Source organism: Colletotrichum truncatum (genome assembly GCF_014235925.2).
Source record: "Colletotrichum truncatum strain CMES1059 chromosome Unknown Contig_0001, whole genome shotgun sequence".
Classification (NCBI taxonomy): domain Eukaryota; kingdom Fungi; phylum Ascomycota; class Sordariomycetes; order Glomerellales; family Glomerellaceae; genus Colletotrichum; species Colletotrichum truncatum.
Window position 1 is genome coordinate 6799366 of NW_027222398.1, and position 19984 is coordinate 6819349.

Sequence of the window (19984 nt, forward strand, 5' to 3'; positions counted from 1 at the left end):
AATAATACGTGGGGAGGCTTGCCGAACTGGAGCTCCTCACGATACATTCCTTCAAAAGAACACTACCACCAAACGTTTAGCAATAGTTGCCAGTGACTCTCTTTTCTTACCTTTCTTACTTGTGTGGTGATATCCAACTCCCCAACCAGTCAATTGTGCTTGCCCTTATCTTTCGCAGCCGCCAAGAATCAATATTTCACATGTACCCGCAACCACGCTTGCTGACTGCATTGCATATCCGTCAATTTTCAGTCTGTCCGTCCCTCTCTCTCTATATGAATCTCACCTCAAAAGCATCCCGTGGAACCGACAAAGAGAAAAAGCTTTTTGCTGTGCCGCCGGTCAAGACAAGCAACCCGCTCATCGCACCACTAATGTCAAGCGGCGAGATAAGGGTCCCCCTCATGCACCTCCTCGTATTCCCCAGGCCAAGAGGAGGGGGGAAAGGCCCGGTTCAGACAGCGCATCTTCACTGCCCGACGTAACCGACCAAACAGAGCAAACTGATTTGTTCTTTTCTTTCTTTCCTTTCCTTTTTTTCCTCCTTATTCTTTTCGTCCGGCGGGGCTTTGCGTGGTTAGTTAACCTTGCCCTGCTTTTCCCCCAACCCACATTCTGCAGGCAAGTCTAAAACTGCCTGCCTAAACCCTACACCGACGATGTCGACTCGACGTCGACTATAAGCTAGCGCCATGGGTTGGGTGAAGCTTAGTGGGGGGTTTTAACCTATCCCAGCCTGGGGGCGCAAACCGCCGCCCAAACTACTGAGCAGAAACACACCACACCCCCGGTCATGGGCCAAGCTCGTGGTTCGTCGGAATACCACAAGGCCCTGTCAATCACCTCGTGTACGAAGTGCAAACGTCGTTGGTTGATGAGTGAGCGCAAAGAGTGACAGAAAGAAAAAAAGAAAAAAATTGGTCCGCCAGATCTCGTATTTGCATCACTTGATCTTTTTCTCCCCCCCGCCAACCAACCGTCCAGCCACTGGCTTTTCTTTCTCTGATCCTCCTCTTCCTCCCCCCCACTTGATGGAGGACGCTCGGCAGAAACGTTGCATTCTTTTTCCCCTTGTTACCCTTACTTTATTTGACTATTCCCCTCGGAACGGTGGACCGACAATGTGGGCAGTTCGCGTTTATTAGGTAGCACCGCACCGCGGGAGCGGGGGAGGGGGTGATGAAGAAACCTTTTTTCTTATTTATTGATCCAAGTGAGATCAGGCTGGGAGGGGGGAAGGGGGGGCCATCTACTAGTAAGCCGATTGCCACATTCCGCGTCCCACGCGGCGAGGCAGGACTGCAGGAGGGGATCGATCTGCTCCGGTGGTCTGGCCTTGATTGTATCACCATGCTGTGGAATCTTCTCTGACGTTTGAGTTGAACGTGACACTGCTTCGACAACGTGGTATCTTTCATCATAATGTACTAGGAGGATCTAAGAATGCGTAGTGTAACGGTCCTCTTGCTACTTTTCCTCCTTCTGCTTTGAGCGCCTTTTAGTCGTCTTCTCCATTACTTCCTCTTCACCGACGAAGCCGTGCTCTGCCAGGGCGGCTCTCGCCGTTTTTTTGTGGGCATGTATACCTTCACCAACCCCCGCTGGGTGCGCTAACGCATGCTCAACTTGTTGCCCTGGCAGCTATACCTTTGATTCTACCAGGGCTTTCTCCATATGTTCGCATGTTCCCTCAGACGGTAGTATACGAGACCACTTCCGTTTGGCTCATCAGCCATCGTCCGTTGCGGTAACGGCCGTGGCCCCACGTCGCATCGGGCGACCATCCGTTCTCTTGGTGTGACTGCTTTGCAGCATACGGCTCATGCTGGTGAGAACAAGGCGGACGAGGCCAAGGGCCTTGCAGCACCCATCATCCAGTCCTTGCCTTTGAACTTTCTGCCTACTATGTTGGGATCACGGACTGAGACCTATCTCCGCGTTCCGCATCCGCGCCCTGGCTTCCCTTACCAGCGCCTTCGCCTCCTCAACCTCGAAGCCGTCTTGAGTAAGCTCGGTTCCAAGTCGATTGGCTGTCGTATAGTCCGCTGCCCGCATGGCGTGCTTCGCGAGCCACATGCGTGCCTTGCTCGTCGACGCAGTGACTCCTGTACCCTCGTGCCCGCCGTCTCCTCGGCCCTCTCCGTTGCCTTCATCATCTGAAGCCCCGGGCGAATCATTGTGAATCGCAATCGAATCGCCCAAATTATTGTCCGCTGCCGTCTCCCCACCCTCTTGAGCGAGGCAGAGCTCCATGTAAGCCTTCGCCTCCTCTTCCTCCTCTAATTGGTCGTACATGCTCGCGATTTGGTAGAGCACCTCGGGATCCAAGTGACCAGTAGCACCCCTGCCGCTCAGGAAGTCCCCTCCACTTCCAAAGCTGCTACCGACGTCGTAATAAGCATCTGCCAGTAGCGCCCTCTTGAGAGCTTTGATGCCGTCCTGGTCACGACCCATCTTCTGCAGACACGAACCGACAGCCATCCACATCTTGCCGTCCCACGGCCTCAGCCCCGCCGCCTTTTTGTAATACCAGAGACTGTATGTGTGCATCTCCAGCATCTCGTACGTCTGTCCGAGGCCATACCAAGCTCGGTAGTCCCGGCGATTGACGTCGACTGCGCGTCGGTACGATTCAATTGCCGCGTGGGTGTTCTTCAACTCCACGTACTCATGCCCCATGAGTGTCCACGCGGAGAGACAAGTCCGATCAAGGGTCAGCGCCCGACGGAAGTACTGCACTGCTTTCTCGTGCATCGACAGTAATGAGTAGTAGTTGCCCACCACCACGCAAGATTCAGGTCGGAATTTGTCGATACTAGAGCAAAGATGTGCCAAGAATGCAAGCTTCGGCCTCATATTCATAACGTATAGAATGTTCGAGTAATGATCTAGTGAGTCAAGTCTGTGAGGGTGCAGTGATAACAGTCGACTAAAATGTTGCTCGGCCGCTACAAGATCTTTGGCGTGGTATGACAGCAGCGCGTTACATGTGAGGAGGAATGACGAGGTAGGGAAGATGCCTAACAGCTGGTCCAAGGAATTGGCTAGCTCAGGACCCTGCTGGTAAAGCTCGAGAGAGGTGTGAAGGTGGAAGATAAAGGAGACGATGTTCTGAGGGAGGTGTGACGATATGCGGCTCAACTGAGATGTGTTAGCTTCAGGGTCCATTGATGGCATGCCATCTGGAACCTACATCGTCGACCCGTGAAATCAGCGAAGTCATTTCCAGCCAGCAGCCCCAATTCATCGGGTAAAGGTGAACGCTGCGCATGAAGAAGTCCATGGCCTTTTCTTCGTTCTTCTCTTTAGCAAGGACCATACCGTATCTGGTCGGCGGTTAGTAGCTGCCCGGATCGCATGATTGCTTGTCCGCTCACAGATATTCCAGCCAACCCTGACTTCCAAGGATCTCGCCATCGTCCGTCGTCCGCTCGTCGAACCAGTTGCTGAGAAATCGGCTGACAGGGTTCAGCTGTTTATTGACCACATTTCCGAGATCCTGCGGACCCATGACCATTTCCGAGTCTTCATCTTTGCGCTTCTCTCCAGACATGAATTTCGCGTACAGCGCCAGGAATAAACTCTTCTGGCTCAGCCTAGGCAGCTCGCTGCTGCTCGTGCCCTTCGTCTCCGTCTCTGGCCGTGTCTTCCCTTTTCCTTTTGGTGTACCCGAGGCACCTTCAGGCTTGGAGTTCAATATGCTGGTCAAAATGGAATCCGGCAAGAAAACGGCGGCACACCGGTCGAACTCTCTCGAATCGAACAGGGCTTTCGCGAGTAGGTATTTGTTAATCTCCCTAGCTTCCAAAAGAGCTTCTTCTGGATCCGCATTCGGTGTGAAGACAGTCGGGACGTATGGCGCGTCGGTATCGGTAACATCGACATCGTTCAGAGTCTCGGGTATGGAGTTGAGGAGCTCTGCCGCCCTGAAAACATGTTAGTCAAGCTGGGCTGGTGCAGGGATCCTGCCCATATGCACAAGGAGAGCTTGCCATTTTGCGGACGAGTACAGACATCGCTCGGAACACTTCACAACAGCATCCTGGAGAGAAGCACGGAGCTGCGACAGGTCATTCTCGTTGAGTGACATCTCTGCGCATCCTCGGCGGGGGGGGGGGGGGTAATCAAAGGTTGGTCAGTCGTGTATCCAGCTGCCGTACGCGTCGAGGACCCTCAGACGGCCAGGGAGCGTTCAATTTCTTGCTTTATTTGGTATGCAATTACGTCTTACAGCGGACTTTTGCGTCGCGCAGGCGAGAACAAGCCGGAGATGTTGATCGAGGATAATGGAGTTGGCGATGTACGAGTTGTGTTTCTTTAACCTGACGTAGTAAAGCTCGACGGCAGAAAACGGTCCACAGCAACAACGCGCAGGGGGGTGCGCGACGACGCTAATGGGGCGTTACTACCAAGTGTGATTGCCCAAGTGCCCCTCTTCCCGGTGAGCGACCACTAAAAAATCTCAGCACAGGGTTCATCACACCGCTTTGGGCGCCTGTCATCTTGAATGTCTGCCCCACTCGGCCGGGGGCTCAGCACAGCGGCCGAGTTGATACACCACTTTGGAGACCCCTCCACCGCCTGCCAAAATTGGCCGTCCAGGATCGGATGAGGGGTCGTTGCCAATTGGTACCAACAAACTGTACCTTGTTTGCCCGCACTTTCGGTGTAAAACTATTTACGCTGGCGCATTAATCTGCGATAACTACCCTGCGGAGATTTCCCAACAGCAAACCTCTTTATTTGTATCCCGGATTCCCCCTTTGTTCGTCCCTCCTCCCTCCTTTTCCTTGTTTTCCCCAGAAAGTGGCTCTCCTCCACATTTCACGGCGCTTCACTCTAAACCACTTTCTTTTGACCGTTTAAACTGACCACGACGCCTCAAACAGCCTACCCCTTTTCGATCTTAGCCCCGCAGCCGGTATCTACCTGTCAAAATGGCCAAGAAAACGACCCTCGCCGAATTCGAATCGGTGTTCCCCAAGCTTGAAGAGGTCCTCCTCGAGCACGCGCAAAAGTACAAGCTTCCCAAGGAGGAGCTTGCGTGGTACAAGAAGGCAAGCATGCTGCAACACCAAAATCGCAACCACCACCATTTACTGCCAAGATTGGTGTGAGGGGGGGTGGTTGAGACATAGAATGAGAATGAAAATTTTGGGAGTTGAAAAAATAAAGAAAGAACAAAGTCTGACCGATTGGCGCATACAATAGAGTCTCGAGATCAACACACTCGGCGGAAAATGCAACCGCGGCATGTCCGTTCCCGACTCCGTGTCGCTGCTCCTCGACAAGCCCCTCAACGAGGAGGAATACTTCCAGGCCGCGACCCTTGGCTGGATGACGGAGCTCCTCCAGGCCTTCTTCCTCGTTTCCGACGACATCATGGACAGCAGCATCACCCGCCGTGGCAAGCCCTGCTGGTACCGTCATGAGGGCGTTGGCATGGTCGCCATTAACGACGCTTTCATGCTCGAGTCGGCCATCTACACTCTCCTGCGCCGCTTCTTCCGCGAGCACGCCAGCTACGTCGACCTCCTCGAGCTCTTCCACGAGGTCACCTTCCAGACCGAGCTTGGCCAGCTGTGCGATCTCCTGACCGCCCCCGAGGAGAAGGTCAACCTTGACAACTTCAGCATGGAGAAGTACCAGTTCATCGTCATCTACAAGACGGCCTACTACTCCTTCTACCTCCCCGTCGCCCTCGCGCTCCACTGCTTGAACATTGCTACCCCCAAGAACCTCAAGCAGGCTGAGGACATCCTCATTCCTCTTGGTGAATACTTCCAGATCCAGGACGACTACCTCGACAACTTTGGCCTTCCTGAGCACATTGGCAAGATCGGCACCGACATCATGGACAACAAGTGCAGCTGGCTTGTCAACCAGGCCCTGCAGCTCGCCACCCCCGAGCAGCGCAAGATTCTCGAGGAGAACTACGGCCAGAAGGACAAGGAGAAGGAGGCCGTCATCAAGAAGCTCTTTGACGACATGAAGCTGAAGGAGCGCTTCGAGGAGTTCGAGGAGAGGCGCGCCAACGAGATCAAGGACATGATCAACAACATTGACGAGAGCGAGGGTCTTAAGAAGTCCATCTTTGACGCTTTCCTGGCCAAGATCTACAAGCGCAGCAAATAAACAAGAGGCCTTACCAGCCCCCAGCACCGCCGTCATCACCACACACACACACACACACACACACACCCGCACCCACACCAGCTGCCAGTCAGTCGGTTAGTTACTCAGTCAGCAAAGCAAGCAAGCAAAACAACGACGCACGATGAGCACGCGCATCACACAATGAAACCTTAATGTGGCAGCATTTCCAGCCAGGACCGGTTTACAAGTGGCATTGAAGAAGACAAAAAGAAAAGATACCTGAGTCCAATTGATTGATTGATTGATGATGAAGACGACGATAATAGACCGTTAGATTCATACATAGCATATTAAGAAAACAAAAGAAAATATTAGAAAAAAAGATTTCCTGTCCAGATCTTCCCCAGGGGATCTTGTCCCCGTCGATTCTGTGTGACTGACCTGACACGATGCCAACAACCGGGTATCTTACAATGTCAAAATGGCCCCATACGCCCCGATCTGCGTGCACGGCTTACTTTGAGCCCATTACTCGTCTCTTTCGAGACCATCTTGTTTTTTTTTCCTGGCCTCACGGGCCATCATCCGGCAGGTTTCCAAAATTTGCCTCCCCTTTTCCCTACATTTTTTTTCAACTTCTTTTTTTGCCAGGAGCCCTACTATACCGTCTTCCGCGGTCTGAGACACAGTTGAGACAAGCCCGTTGTAATTAGAGGGTGGCCAGATTTAATGTCTAACAGTACCGCTACGGCCAAGACCATGTGATGCGCGCGGCTTAGCATCGCGCCCTCTTTCGCGATCCACAAAATTAATCAAGGGAACGTCCTCGTCGTTCTCCTTTGATGAGCGTCTCGGCAATGATGGAATTGGCGGCTGCTCATTGGACACGACGCGCCGGACTGGCGTGCCACCATTACCAGCCGTGGAGCGACTCCTGGGTCTCGTGGCGGCAGACTGCGATGCCATGCGCTGAGGGGGGTACGCTTTGTTTGTGGCCATGCGAGTAACTGTTGGTAGCTGCGGTGCCATCGTCGCGTCTGGAGCATTATCCCAGCCCGTTGCCATTTGAATAAGGGGAGTACCGTTCGGCGCTCTGACACCGCGGCCATGGCCGTCTCGCCAGGCGGCGGGCAAATCGGGAACCCTTGGCGTCAAGTCAACGAGAGGCTGAGGCATCTCACGCTTCCCTTGTGATGGTCCATCCGATGTTCTAGGGCGTGATGATGTGGGGGCAAGGGAAACCGGCGGACGGGATCGGCTTCTAGGCTGCGTCGTGGACTCCGCCGTCGACCGTGATGTGCGAACAGTGCCCCTTCTCTCGGGCAGCCCAGACGTTTGTCCCGACATCTGTCTCTCGGGCTCCGGGTAGTTGTTCAGCAGTGAGTGTCCGCCAGTAAATGGATTACCAGGCGAATATTCTTCGGTAGCAGCATTTGCCGCATTCCTCTCTGCCTGCTGTTTACGTCCTTCGTACGTTCGACCAAGCAAACCGCCAGCCTTGAAATCCTTGTCTCTGGAGAACGGATCAAAGTGCTTCTTCAGCACCTGGTGCGCGGAACTAAGATTTGGAGTCGTCCTCGACCGGGAGACGACCTTGTGTTGTTTGGATCCAGAAGGGTGATCTGCTTGTCGTGCTGATTGCTTCTCTGGCAACAAGTCCTTGCCAAAGTCATCAATCGGCTTTTCGAACCGGTCCATGTCCAAGAGCGGGGAAAACGTTCCAATAGTATAAGGGGTCTCGTCGACGGATACCTTGTGTCGGTGCGTAGTTCCGCTCCTCGCAAGACCAGTAGTCTTGGAAGACTGCTTGTCGCCGGAGCCGTGTTGTGTTTTCCTTGTCTTGCTCACATCGACCTTCTTATTGGCCAGATACCAACTGCGCCATGCATGCAAAACTTTCTTGAATTCGCCTGCAACTTTAGCATCATCTGTTGAGAAGAAGTGAATGAAATTCTCAGTGTTTTGGAAGACGCTAGACTTTTGCTGACTCTTGACGGCGAGGGTATTTGACTTGGGTGCTTTGATCTGTTTCAACATGTCCTTCTCTGTGACTGAGTAGAGATCAAAATCTGAAAGATGGCATAGTGATACAGAGTCCTTGTCCGAAAGCTTGGCGTCTTTCTTCTTGGCGGAAAAGACTTGTCCATTTTCCATCAATGTGATGTAGCGCTTGTTCCATTTGCCTGGTCGCGACGAATGGTAGAGCGAGAAATTCACAAGACCAGGTGGGGGGTCGATGCTGCGGGGCACGACGTCAATGTTCAAGTCAGGGTTATTGTCGACAGAGTCGCCGGGAATAATGAGTAGGCAGTGCTGGCTGTCGCGGTCCCAAGAGTTCAAGACGTCTCTCACGCGCTCATAACGCCTGAGTCGGCGCTCCAGACCAAAGGCGAAATAACATTCCACGACAATGCTGGTTTTTGGGTTAATGTTCTGGGTCATGAGATTGGCAGCCGAATACAGAATATCCGATGGGGTTGTGTCGGGGGTAACCGGCAGACTGATTGAAGACTGCAGGCAACGTATCGTCACTCGCTGGACAGGGTTATCAGGCTGGTTGGTTCCGCATGGGGGAGGACAGCTTCACTCACGCGCTCACCAGCGTTGCTGGCTGTAATTGGAGCATCGGTCTGGGGCACAATGCCACCGCCGCCGGCTTGGATAAAGCGTGTAGGGTCCATGAGACTGGCTGGTCTATAATCAGGTGGGAGAGGCTGGAAGTTTGTAGGAGAAGGTTTTGAAAGGGTGGTAGGGTCGGACCTGCGACCTTTTCTGAGAAAGAATGCGAACTTGTCGACAATAGGCGATCGTACGCGGGGCGGGGCGTCGGGGACAGCAGCCAATTGAGCCTGAAGTCGAGCGAGATCCTTCCTCTTCTGTTCTGCCAAGATGCGATCGGTCTCTGCTTCAAGACGCGCAACCTCGTTGGCCCAACGGACAGCGTCCTCCTGTTCTAGGTCCTGGTGCCGACGATCCTCGTCCTCGTCTTCTTGGAGTTGCTGTTGTTGCTGACGGTCTGTTTCCCACTCGGCCTCCTCGACAAACTCGTTGCTGCTGCTGGGTGGTAGTGATGGCGGTAGTGGGTGGAGGGCGAGTTTGGTGATGATTTGAGAACGAGCGTGGTCAGCTCGTGCAGAGAGCTTGAGGTCGGCGCATGACGAGGAGGTGGAGATTAAGATTGGATTGTGAGAGCGAGGTCTCAGCTGGGGTATTGGAGGTGGGAGGTCGCGTGCTGATGATGCTGTTGGAGGTGAAGGGAAAAGAAGAGGAAGCGGCGGTGGTGGTACTGTTGGTGCTGCAGTCGCTGGTCCTGCAGCTGATACTGTTCCTGGCACTGGCGCAGGTGCTGGTGCTGATGGTGCAAGTAGTGCTTGCGCTTGTGCTTGTGCCGCATCAGCAGCTGACGCTGGAAATAATAACGCTGATCCTGCATATGGGGCGGGCGGGTACAGGCCAAGGGCGTTTGGCGTAGTGTGAGTGGAAGAAACCCCTGGGGCTGGGGACCTGGACCCGGAACTGGTCCGCGCTAAGGAGAATAAGGAACCCGGCTCACTTGGGGGTCTGGGTGAACCCCCCTGCAAGGGGCTCTCGGCCACACTGGGGGCTGTTTTTGGCCTACGTCGGTTGGGGTAGCTGAACCGGACAGGAGATTCGGGTGTCGCAGGGACGCATTCAGCGCTGGAGGAATTAGAATGAGAGGTAGCTGCGCAACCGGCGCCATAACAACTGTAGCCACCACAAACGGGGGATCCATCGCTGACAGCCTTGGAACTCGTCGTCTCATGCCACTGCCATTGCGATTGAGGTCTTGATTGCAACGGTGTCCGCGGTTCTGTGAGAGTGTGGACCGGCGCAGTTCGCCGCCTCGCAGAAGACGATGGCGTAGAGTGTATCCGCAATGTGCTGCTGCTGCTGGCTGGCGTATGCGTCTGCCCGCCGTCATCAACGCTCTCTTCGTCAACTGCGATGCCGATGCCGACGCCAATGCTTGTCGCGGTGCCTGTTTCCGTTTCCGCCGTGGCATTCGACACGACGTCGTCATCCCGAAAAATGTCCACTTCCCAGTCCCTCCAGTCTCGGCCAAAGTCCAGTACGCTCTTGTGCTCCCGCATGCTGATATACGGAGCAAGCCTCCCGGCGGTAACGCTGTGACCCCGCCGTGGTGGATGCGGAGCAGGCGACTTTGGTGGCCCTGGGCCTGCGGACATGGTCCGGTTAATACGCCGAGTGCTTTCAGCTTCCATTCTGTTTTTGTAATTGTGCGCGCGTGTATGCCTGTCTGCTTGCCTTGCGTTGATCCGCTCTCAAACAATCTGATCTGTGTTTCACTCGTCCCAAGAAAAATTAAACTCGATTCACTTCAGTCGACAGGGCTCCGTAAATCCCCCGGATTCTCATCCGATGGCGTCGATGGTATCGGTGCGATAGCGATAGCGTAGCGGCTACGGCAGCGGCCCAGTCCGCTGGGACCTCGGAACTGATCCCCCAGCCCAGCAGGGAACACTTGAACGTTATCTTGCGTCCTGATGCAGCCCTCCCCCAGGACCCTGCAGATCATGCAAGTGATTTGTTAGACGATGTCAATGTAGAAACGTTACTCTCAACCGTCCTTTTTTGTTCTTTTCCCCCGTTAGGAAATTTGGCGACGCATTGACTAGTCGAAAATTTGGTGTAACGGCGCAAATAAAGCAACGAGATAATTAACGACGAGTTTGGTTGTCGCTGTTGCTGTCGCTGCCACCCACTGACGATCTGACGCAAAGCAGGGATGCTGCAAGGTACGAAAAGGATAAAAGCAACGATAAATTAAAAAAGAAAAAAAAGTGGCGAGACTCTCCTTCCCATAAGTCAAGGCCAAACGGGCTGCCAATGTGCAAGGGAGGCTTTTTTGCATCTCTCGTAGCGAGAGACATGGAGAAAAGGGCCACCTATTCAGAAAACGCGTCCGAATAGGGTCAAAGGCACGCAACACCACGAAGCGCGATTGCACCATGTATGCCGAATGCCAGAGTCAACCATGTTTAATTTGCCCCGCTCGATTGTGCCATCCCATCTTTTCCTAGGAGCACATTCCAGGTCGATTTCTGAACTCTGTCTTGGACGTGTCGTGTTTACAATTTCCGACAGCATGCGACACGCCAACTGCCGTCCACGCCGAGAAACCTATCAGCGTGTGACGAGATGCATGTCAATGCCAGGGACGAAGTCGCAATTTGGAATGGGTCTCGTTCCTGAGTCCCTCACTCTCTGCCCCCTGTCTCCGTTGTTCTCCCACTCTGTGTCTCTAGTTATTCTGACTCATGGGAGTGAGTTGGCTGCTCAAAGAATCAGCCTTTACATCTGCAACACAAGAGATTACCACAGTCTTGTGCAGTTCGATGCGTCGTCGAATATTTTCTGCGCGCCATGACTGGGAACACAAGGCACATCAAATTTTGCAAACATAATGGCATTTTTCTTCCAAGCTCCAGCACCCATCCGCCGTCTCAGACCCCCCCAAACAAAGAGATCGTCGATTCGAATGGGCGCACTGGCACTAATCTAGATCAATGGCGGAAGGCGTGCACCTCGCGTCTCCACCAACCGATAAAGTCGCTCGTCGACACGTCGATACCTAGGTCCTTGAGCGCCCGTGTGCTGAGGTGGCAGTCGTACGGCCGCTGGACACTGGCATTGGGGTCGTTACCCTCGGTGTTGGCGATGATACCGTCCATGGAGAGGTCCATGATCTCAGCAAACTTTTGGCAGATCTCGTACTTTGTCATCTTGTCCTCACTGGAGAACTGCAGAACCTTGGGGAACGAGCTGCGGTCGCTGGCCTCAAGGTACTTGACGGCGATATCTGATGCCATGTCAGTCACTGCATTTAAGTTTGAGAGGCAATTCTCGCGTACCATGACACACACGTCCGACATCTTCGGTGTTTGTAGGGTATCGGATGGCCCAGTGGTCCATCTTGACCTTGGACTGGCCGTCCTGCGTCTTCCACAGTGTGTCCATGAGGATGTTGGTGGCACTTTCGGCGGGAGTTTCCGCCTTTCCGTACAGAACAGGTACGCGAAGGACGAGGCCGAGGCCTTCGCGGCCGGCTTGCTTGTACTCCTCCAATACGGCATGCTCTCCGTCCAGCTTAGTTTGGCCGTACAGGTTAGTAGGGCCCGTAGGAGCATCAGCTTCATAGGGGGCCTCGCCGGGCTTTCCAGAGAAAACATAGTCGGTGGAGATGTAGATGAGCAGAACAGACCGAGCAGCACAAATGCTAGCTAGCGACTTGGTAGCGGCAACATTAAGGGCCCTGGCAGCATCCGGGTCGTTGTCTACCTTGTCAGGGTATCTCTGAGCCGCGCCTGTTTGACTAATGAGTAAGTTTACATGCTCACGGATGGGTATTGACCATACAATGAACGACTACTTGAGGCCTACGGCAAGCTGTTAGTACTAAATACTGCCCATTGAGTGTGTCCATAGGCCAACTCACTTTGATTCGTCGAGAAACTTCTCAACCTCTGCGGTTTTGCCCAAATCGACCTTGAAGACAGACACATTGTCCGCACGAGAGAGTCCAGTGCCCTTGACATTCCAGTTTTTGCGGTCAAAGGCTCTGGCAACCTGTCTTCCCAACAGGCCAGAGGCACCCGTGACAACGACGTCCTTTCCTGCCATGTTTTGCAGTTATTATTCCAATCAAGTGTCAGCACAACGACAATGAATTGGCGTCTTTGAAAGGCCGAATAAGGTATGGGTTGACGCTTTGTTAATTGTCGCGGTATGACCTTGTTGCTCTGACGATGCTGGAAGGCTCTGGCGCCCCTCAGCTACCCCGCGGTGGGGGGTTTCCTCATCTGCGACAACTCAATTGGACCAAGCTATCGGATAATTACATCATATGCGCACAATGCATACGCAGGGAGGAAGGATACGGTATCTCCTGGACCGAGCTCATTCTTTTCCATCTTAAGGAACGTAATACCGGGCTTTTCGGATGAATCCTTTTTAATGTTGGTCCACGGAAACTTTCGACAAGCTCATCTGACGTCGTGATATCAAGAAGAAGAAACAATAAAAGAGTCGGCCAAGTCCAGACCATACCCCAGCGACTGAGCAATCAAGGGCGGAAAGGGGGCTCTGAAATTAGACCCATTCGAATTTCAACGGAAATGTGCAGACCGCGAAATCTTCAAGAGACGTGGACTACTAATGGAGGGAGGCGCAGATTCTGAATCACCACCTGAGCATGTCGTCAACAGGGCTGCGAACTTTTGTTTCGCCCTAGCCCATCGATCCCTGGTTTCGGGGGGGAGGGCTGAGATTATCAAGATTCTCCAGCGAACCTCCGAGTCATGAGTTGCACTCTCCCGGCCTCTAGCGTCGTGCGCCCTTTTCCCTTCTTCCAAGGCTTACGAGACCTCAGAATTAAACACAGCGTTGGCAACTGCCGACCTTCCGGCCGCAAAGACAGACTCAGCAGCCATGCTTCTATGGCACAGTATCCGCCGCTATCCAGTATCCCAAGCCAACTTGTCTTGGAGATGTAAGCGATCGGAAAAACCCTTTTCATAAGGCGGCAGAGATATCTCCACCCCTGGGCCAACTTATTCACCAAATAGCAAGCCGTATCTTCGGTGCCATGTCGCCCACTCGACAGTTTCTTAGGGCTGCAGTCTCCCGGTTCTAGTCACAGGCCGGCCAACATTAGTCGGCGTCTTTCGAGACATGGACAGGGAGCCACCTTCACTGGCCAACGATTTGATCAACGGAGCGATATTCTCTTCCAGTAAAGTTTGCGTAGTGGACCTTGATGAAGGGAGGAGAAGCAGCTCGTGTACATGTTCCAGCCCTCTCCATCCAGCCAAACGCCCTTGTCAACGGTCTTCCCCCAAGTGATGCATTTCGGTCAACAGCCGGTGCTTCTGCCAACGCCTGCGCATAAAGAAGCCTCCCTTCCAGGAACCACTGTCTAATGAAGACGAATAGAAAAGGGAGAAGTAGAGGGGGGAATAAAAAAAATCTGCGGAATACGTCGTAATCTCGGAAATAGCGTGGTTGTGACGGCATGTGCAATCATGAAAAGCATTCTTCAGTGCTCTCTAGATCCTGCACAAAAAACCGGCTCCGCCCAAGAAATGGATCTCGCCGTGTGGTCCACCAAGGGCAAATTGGACAAACCAACCTCCCATGAGTGTATCCCCGGCGTAAACTTAACAAAACCTGGTTCTTCATCACGGGAGGTTGGCCAAGTTTACCTTCTTCTTTTTTTTTTTTTTTTTTTTTTTTAAACCCTTCCCTTCGTGTAACGTTCCAGCCCATAACATAACGTCTTTCTCCCTATTCTGACCGTGCGCTCGACGTCTTCGTTCCTGGGACCCCTTTTTTCCCCCCCTACTCGTCGTTGTTTCTTTTCTTGGCCCAAACACACACACACACACACCCACTGTGGCGCATACGCTTGGCCCTACCTCAGGCGCTAGAAACACCCTATTCCAGCCACGTCAGGTTTCGAGAAGGCCTTCGCAATGGGGGGGTGGGGAGGGTTAAAGAATAGAAGGAAAGGATTAAAAAAAAAAAGCGGATGTGATCTAAACGAGCCCGCTCCCGGTGATGCGGTGGATAAAAAGGCAGATACTACAGTATATGCGAGTATCAATTATATTGCGATGGGGTATCATTGGCCCCCATCTTTCTCATGGGCGTTTTATGTTTCTCCTTGTTTTGGTTGTACAAGTCACTATAATATGCCATTGTAACAACATGCATCCTTGTGTGAATGGGCTTCTTTCTATTATTTTTTTTTTCCATTCGCCCGACTATGGCTCGTGATCAACTTCCACGTCTGGCTCCGGTGTAATATCGATAAGACGTTTCGCTATGTATCTGAGGTATCCGTTTCTATATGGAGAAAAAAAAGAAAACAAGGAGGTATATAGTATTGCATCATCATCAAAAAGGAGGCCCGACGGAGAATAATACAAGGCGAGGTCGAAAAAAAAAAGCAATCAAGGAAGTGCCCGCCCTCCTAAAAACTTCCCGAACTGGTGGTCGAGTAAAGCTTGTTCTCATACTGGCTCCGTCCAGGGGGGTCCATGGGCTCCCTCCCGCCCGCCTTTGGCGTAGAATCCCTCTTGTCATCGTAGACAATGTTGACCTCTCTCGTGCGCATAATGCCATCATACGTCATAATCTCCTCCTCGCTCGTCGTCGGCGAATGTGACCTGATCTCTGAGCGTCCCTTCATATTCTTGAGCTGAAACGTATTGCTTTCGGTATGTGTGGTGCTGCGACCTCTCGTTGCAGTTGCGGTGACGCGCGACTTCTTGGTAGGGTCTCCGCTACGGCCGTAACCGTATCGACCGTTGGAGGAACTCTTGAGGGAGGCGAAGAACTTGGGGAACCAGCGGAGGAAAAGACCACGGAGTGCCGGGGCCGAGGCCGTGATGATGGCGAGGTTAGTCTCGACGGCGGAGTAGGTGAAGCGGATATCGTAGGTCGGATCGTTGAGGTTGATGTGGTAAGAGACTTCGATAAGCCAGACAAGGCGAAGAATACTGATTGCGGTGACGCTGGAAGGTGTGAGGAGGTGTTTCTTTCGCAATGAACCAGGGGGGTAGGGTAACTTACACAGCTCCTAGGGCAAAGACGGCAAGGAGAGCCATCTTCACTCGCGTAGGCATCTTCAAGCCGAGGAAAATCCAGAAAGGCATAGCCAGAGCCAGAACATCAGTAAAGATGGTCAACGAGGCAGTGCCCACGTAGAAAGCTGCCATGTCGATGCACTTTCCTTCCGTTGGAGGGTTGCGGCTGGCCTTCTCCCAAAAGTAGTTGATGGGCTGGCACTGGAAGATAACGGTGACGAAGATGGCAATCATAAGAGCGATGTTGAAGATGTTAAGACCGATGATGGTATACCGGATTCGCCGTTGTTGTCCGCTCAATCGCAACAAAAACATCAAAACTGACGTCTTTACTAGCGCCAAGATCGGGTTGTACAGGAGCTGAATGATGTAGTTCCACAGACTGCCCAGGCGGTGGTCAGCCACCAAAGGTATGTCATAAACATGGATGCCGATGAAGCCGGTTCGCATGCCCATGTACGATGCTCCCGTCTCAGCGATGGACTCTGCCTACAGGTGAAGTTGTGTAAGTGATTGCCTAGGCAACAGCAACAGCAGAATAATGAACTCCAACTTACCATAGCGAAGCAAATCAAGCCATCATCTATTACAACGTCTGTTAGCTACAATTCCAGTTGAACGCATAACCGACCTCAGCCACGGTCTATGTTTCTGACAGGTCATATCCAGCGGGCCACTTACCCCAGCCAAACTGCTTTGTGCTGACTCTAGAATACACCCGTAGGGCCACGACAATGAGTGCTAGAGCAGGAAAGAAGAACAGGATAAAGAAACCGATATGTTGCAGAGACGAGTACGGGTACGGGTAGTCGTTGGTAACAGGAGGCAATGCTGGCGCAGAAGTCGCTGCGGCGGCGGCGGCAGCCGTGGTCGTTATCTGGGCCTCCTGCGCCGCGTATACCAGAGCCGCGATGGCCTGTGACATGGCCACTTGGTTCTTGGACGTTCGTGATCGGTCGTCCCTATAGATAGAGCTTTTCTAAGCTCACCGGAGCCTTGGCTGGCAGATGGGGTCCAACTTCTTGACACGAGGGCGTGGAAAACGACTCAAGAAGAATGATTGGGGACAAGTGACGATTCTATATTCCATTGCCCCTTGTTTGAGACTGCCAGTTGCTTAGAAAGGGAAGGCCTTGTTTTTTTTTCTCTGCTCGCATTGGAGCCAGTTAATTGGACACATAGACACAGCTAACTACTGGTTGCTGACGGGACAGGAACAGAGATTAGGGATAGGTCTACCTTTCCTTTTCCACTCTGCAGCGACAGGGTCGGTAAATACGGAGAGGCGGCATGCGGCAGGCTCGAGGGCCTCTGGGTGACCTCTAGATTTTGAACGCCAGGCCCAAGTGGCGCCTGCTCTTCCAAAACAGCTTCTGTACCACTTGTGTGGGTGTGTCCATGGAAGAACTGGAGCTAGAGAAGCACTCGATGGTAACCCTACACCACGAGGACACCTCCCCCCCTTGTTCGCATCCCGACAAGGATATACACAGGAGCGACCGAGACGACGACCGTCGCCGAGTAGAAGTGAAGAGGGTGGTCCAGCCCTGCGTGGATGTAGCAAGGACGCCCGAAAGTATGGTATCCTTTCCACACCATCCCGCCGTCGATCTATCTTAAGCTGGCTTGTCGGATCGTGCCAGGGAAAGACGGTCAGAATATGCTTGCTTCTTCGTAACAACTTCTGTTTTCGTTGGATACATATGCGATTCAGTATGATACACATACTTAGAGGTCCCCCGCGCGTCCACTTCCCGTGCTTTTTTCATCTCTTTGACAGCTGTCAAAAGTGAGGAATGGGCTCATATTCAGTGAAGATGGCGTCGACAAGCTTACTTCAAAAGATGGGGGCGATGTACGAAGAGCCCAGGTGAAGGGGAGTGACCCTGTCATGCCGCCAAAAGGGAAAGGAAGCCGAAGTCCGTTAACATTTCGCCCCCGTCTCCACGACTTCTGCCTGGATCTTCCTTAGGTCCAAGAAATTAACGAGCGTACAGGCAGGCCGCACCTGCAGGGCGGAGGCCGAGGGGGTTAGCGATCGCGGGCGCATCTTTGCTGAACGTGGAGCCCTGGGGCCTCATCTCGTGGGATATCGAACGATTCCTTCGTGCCAGTCACTGGTGGGGCCGACAGTTGCGGGACCAGGTACTTTGGCGCTCGTATACAAGATACTATGTTGTTGTGCTGGCTTGGCCACCGCTGTACCCAGTTTCCAGGTCGGATCCCGGGACGCAGGTACACACTGGGGTACGGCGAGCGAGTTCAGACCAAGTGAAACCCGTTCATTGTACGGATACACTAGGGACTTTTTACTAGTGCGGCTGCAGCGGACAGAACAAGGCGGGCTAGTGAGCGTTTTGACTATGCTGTGTTGGGCATCGTGTCGCCCTGCAGAAGAATAGGGGGTTGGCCGTACTTGGTAGACCTTGCCGAAAAATCAAGAGCCAAGGTCGAGGTTGATGAGAGAGGACTCGGGGCTAGGCGGACTATACATTCGTACAGATGGGCCTAACTCAGCTTGGGACGAATTGCCTTTTCTGGATTGTCGGGATTGAGAAGAGTAGTATCACGGGGACAGATAAAAAGAGAGTAACAAAAAAGGAGAAAAGAGAAGGGAAAAAAAAAAAGAACCCCCATGTATGTGAGGGCTGCTGCGCCGCTGCAGAAGCCGACAGGAAACCATGTCGCCCACGTTGGAATGAAGAAAAAAATCACTGCATGCCGTGACTAACAGTCGGAAAATTAGCGACTGCCGTACTGTGTGTCACACGTCTACTCTTATCGCCGCATTTAGCTGCTGTCGTTATCAACCAGCTGAGGTTTGTGCAAATTGATCTATATAAAAAAAAAAAAAAAACCCCACGGACAACAACATATCTTGTCGAACTTACACAAAATATCCAACCGATCGAAGATCATATTATACCCCGGTGAAAAGCGCTCTGCACATAACGTGCCTACCAAGCAGGCGATAAGATAGCATCAAGGGGGTAGAAAGGGCCTCTGCGCAGCTTTTTGATGACCACCTGTGAGGAGGCAGTGCGCAGCATCCCATAGTCCCGTAGGATATGCAAGCAAACCCACATGGGCAGAAATTGCACACAGACTTTGCCTATCGCCCCCTCGGGGAACAGGGACAGTTCATATCCGGGGTCAGTTCCTCCATGCCGAGCAACCGACCCGAAAAGGGTAACGAGGTATTCCTACACGAAGAAATCCCTCGCAAAGGCTGTGAGAACGTGGCTGGTTTCGGCCTGAAGCTGATGCTACCATGCTGAATCACGGCCCTAGAAATTGCTTGCAGGCTTCTAGATCCAATAAATGAGATGAACACTTCCAAGGCCGCGCAACCCAAAGGCCAAATCGGTGGTGGCCCCATCTCCGCAGCGCAGTCGTTACAGGCTTTAAGCATGATTGTAAAGAAGGTAAGGTGGAAGAAAAGGGACGATATGATCTTCCTGAATCTAAAAACCAGCCAAAAAATTGAAACAGCCGGTTCGCACTTACAACATGGGGATTCCTTTCTGCAATCGTGATCAACCCTCTCCATAGTAAATATTTGGAGTCCTCGCAAGATGCTTGCTTCCGGCGGGAAGCGATCGAGCCTTGACCACAATGTGCCTCTTCCCCTGACAGGCTGCGTTCTGCGTTGCGCACTACGCAGTAATGATCAGGACTTTAGGAAAGGCCTGGAGGACCATGGTTGTGAAGACGCCGGATCTGGCAAGTCACTGGGATTCCGTTGGTAGCGGGTATCCACTTTAATCAAGAGGATCTGGTCTACTACTACATTCTCCGTAGTAGCGTAGTGTACAGGTGCATCTCCCGTCCAGTCAGCGCCATTACAAGTGCTGGCCAGCTGAGGTCGTGTTGGCTATGTGGATTCAGCGGCGATGGCAAAACCGCCAAGTGGGCCGCGTGGAGAAAAGAAAGAGGAAGGATGCAAGTTATTGAAGAAGCCTTGAGAAGCAACCAACTGTCGACTTGACTCGGTCGCCCGAGATCAACGATTGAGTCGATTCATCCTCGAGCAAGGAGCCGATGTATCATGCTTATTTAGCCCAAATACATATGATAAATGAGCTCTCTTCGTGATAATGTAGATGGACGTCATTGGCACTGCTGTCGGCGAGCAGAATGACCAATTGACCGACGGGCATGTCCCCTCAGTCGAGATATTAAATGCCTGCCCCCCACATCCCAGGTGAATAAGGACCGAACAACGACGATGTGCAGGGGTCGGAGCCACTGTCCCTAGC

General features: G+C 52.8%; 5 protein-coding genes across 5 annotated transcripts; 1 reads left to right on the top strand and 4 right to left on the bottom strand.

Annotated features, from left to right (window-relative positions):
- Positions 1-1914: 1914 nt before the first annotated feature.
- Positions 1915-4090, bottom strand: CTRU02_201888 (tetratricopeptide; the record flags this gene model as incomplete). The annotated part of the gene is made up of 4 exons (XM_036725242.1): positions 1915-3141; positions 3194-3326; positions 3378-3926; positions 3993-4090. 4 exons carry the CDS (start codon positions 4088-4090, stop codon positions 1915-1917), a joined length of 2007 nt encoding a protein of 668 aa, XP_036582920.1.
- Positions 4091-4937: 847 nt separating this feature from the next.
- CTRU02_201889 (farnesyl pyrophosphate synthase) lies at positions 4938-6135 on the top strand (the record flags this gene model as incomplete). The annotated part of the gene is made up of 2 exons (XM_036725243.1): positions 4938-5111; positions 5212-6135. 2 exons carry the CDS (start codon positions 4938-4940, stop codon positions 6133-6135), a joined length of 1098 nt encoding a protein of 365 aa, XP_036582921.1.
- Positions 6136-6822: 687 nt separating this feature from the next.
- On the bottom strand, positions 6823-10340 carry CTRU02_201890 (uncharacterized protein; the record flags this gene model as incomplete). The annotated part of the gene is made up of 2 exons (XM_036725244.2): positions 6823-8631; positions 8688-10340. The coding sequence occupies 2 exons, from the start codon at positions 10338-10340 to the stop codon at positions 6823-6825; spliced, it is 3462 nt and encodes a 1153-aa protein (XP_036582922.2).
- A 1302-nt stretch (positions 10341-11642) lies between these two features.
- On the bottom strand, positions 11643-12759 carry CTRU02_201891 (substrate binding domain-containing protein; the record flags this gene model as incomplete). Its single annotated transcript, XM_036725245.1, has 4 exons — positions 11643-11938; positions 11991-12443; positions 12496-12515; positions 12575-12759. The coding sequence occupies 4 exons, from the start codon at positions 12757-12759 to the stop codon at positions 11643-11645; spliced, it is 954 nt and encodes a 317-aa protein (XP_036582923.1).
- Positions 12760-15109: 2350 nt separating this feature from the next.
- CTRU02_201892 (uncharacterized protein) lies at positions 15110-16650 on the bottom strand (the record flags this gene model as incomplete). Its single annotated transcript, XM_036725246.1, has 4 exons — positions 15110-15653; positions 15712-16214; positions 16283-16308; positions 16407-16650. 4 exons carry the CDS (start codon positions 16648-16650, stop codon positions 15110-15112), a joined length of 1317 nt encoding a protein of 438 aa, XP_036582924.1.
- Positions 16651-19984: the final 3334 nt, after the last annotated feature.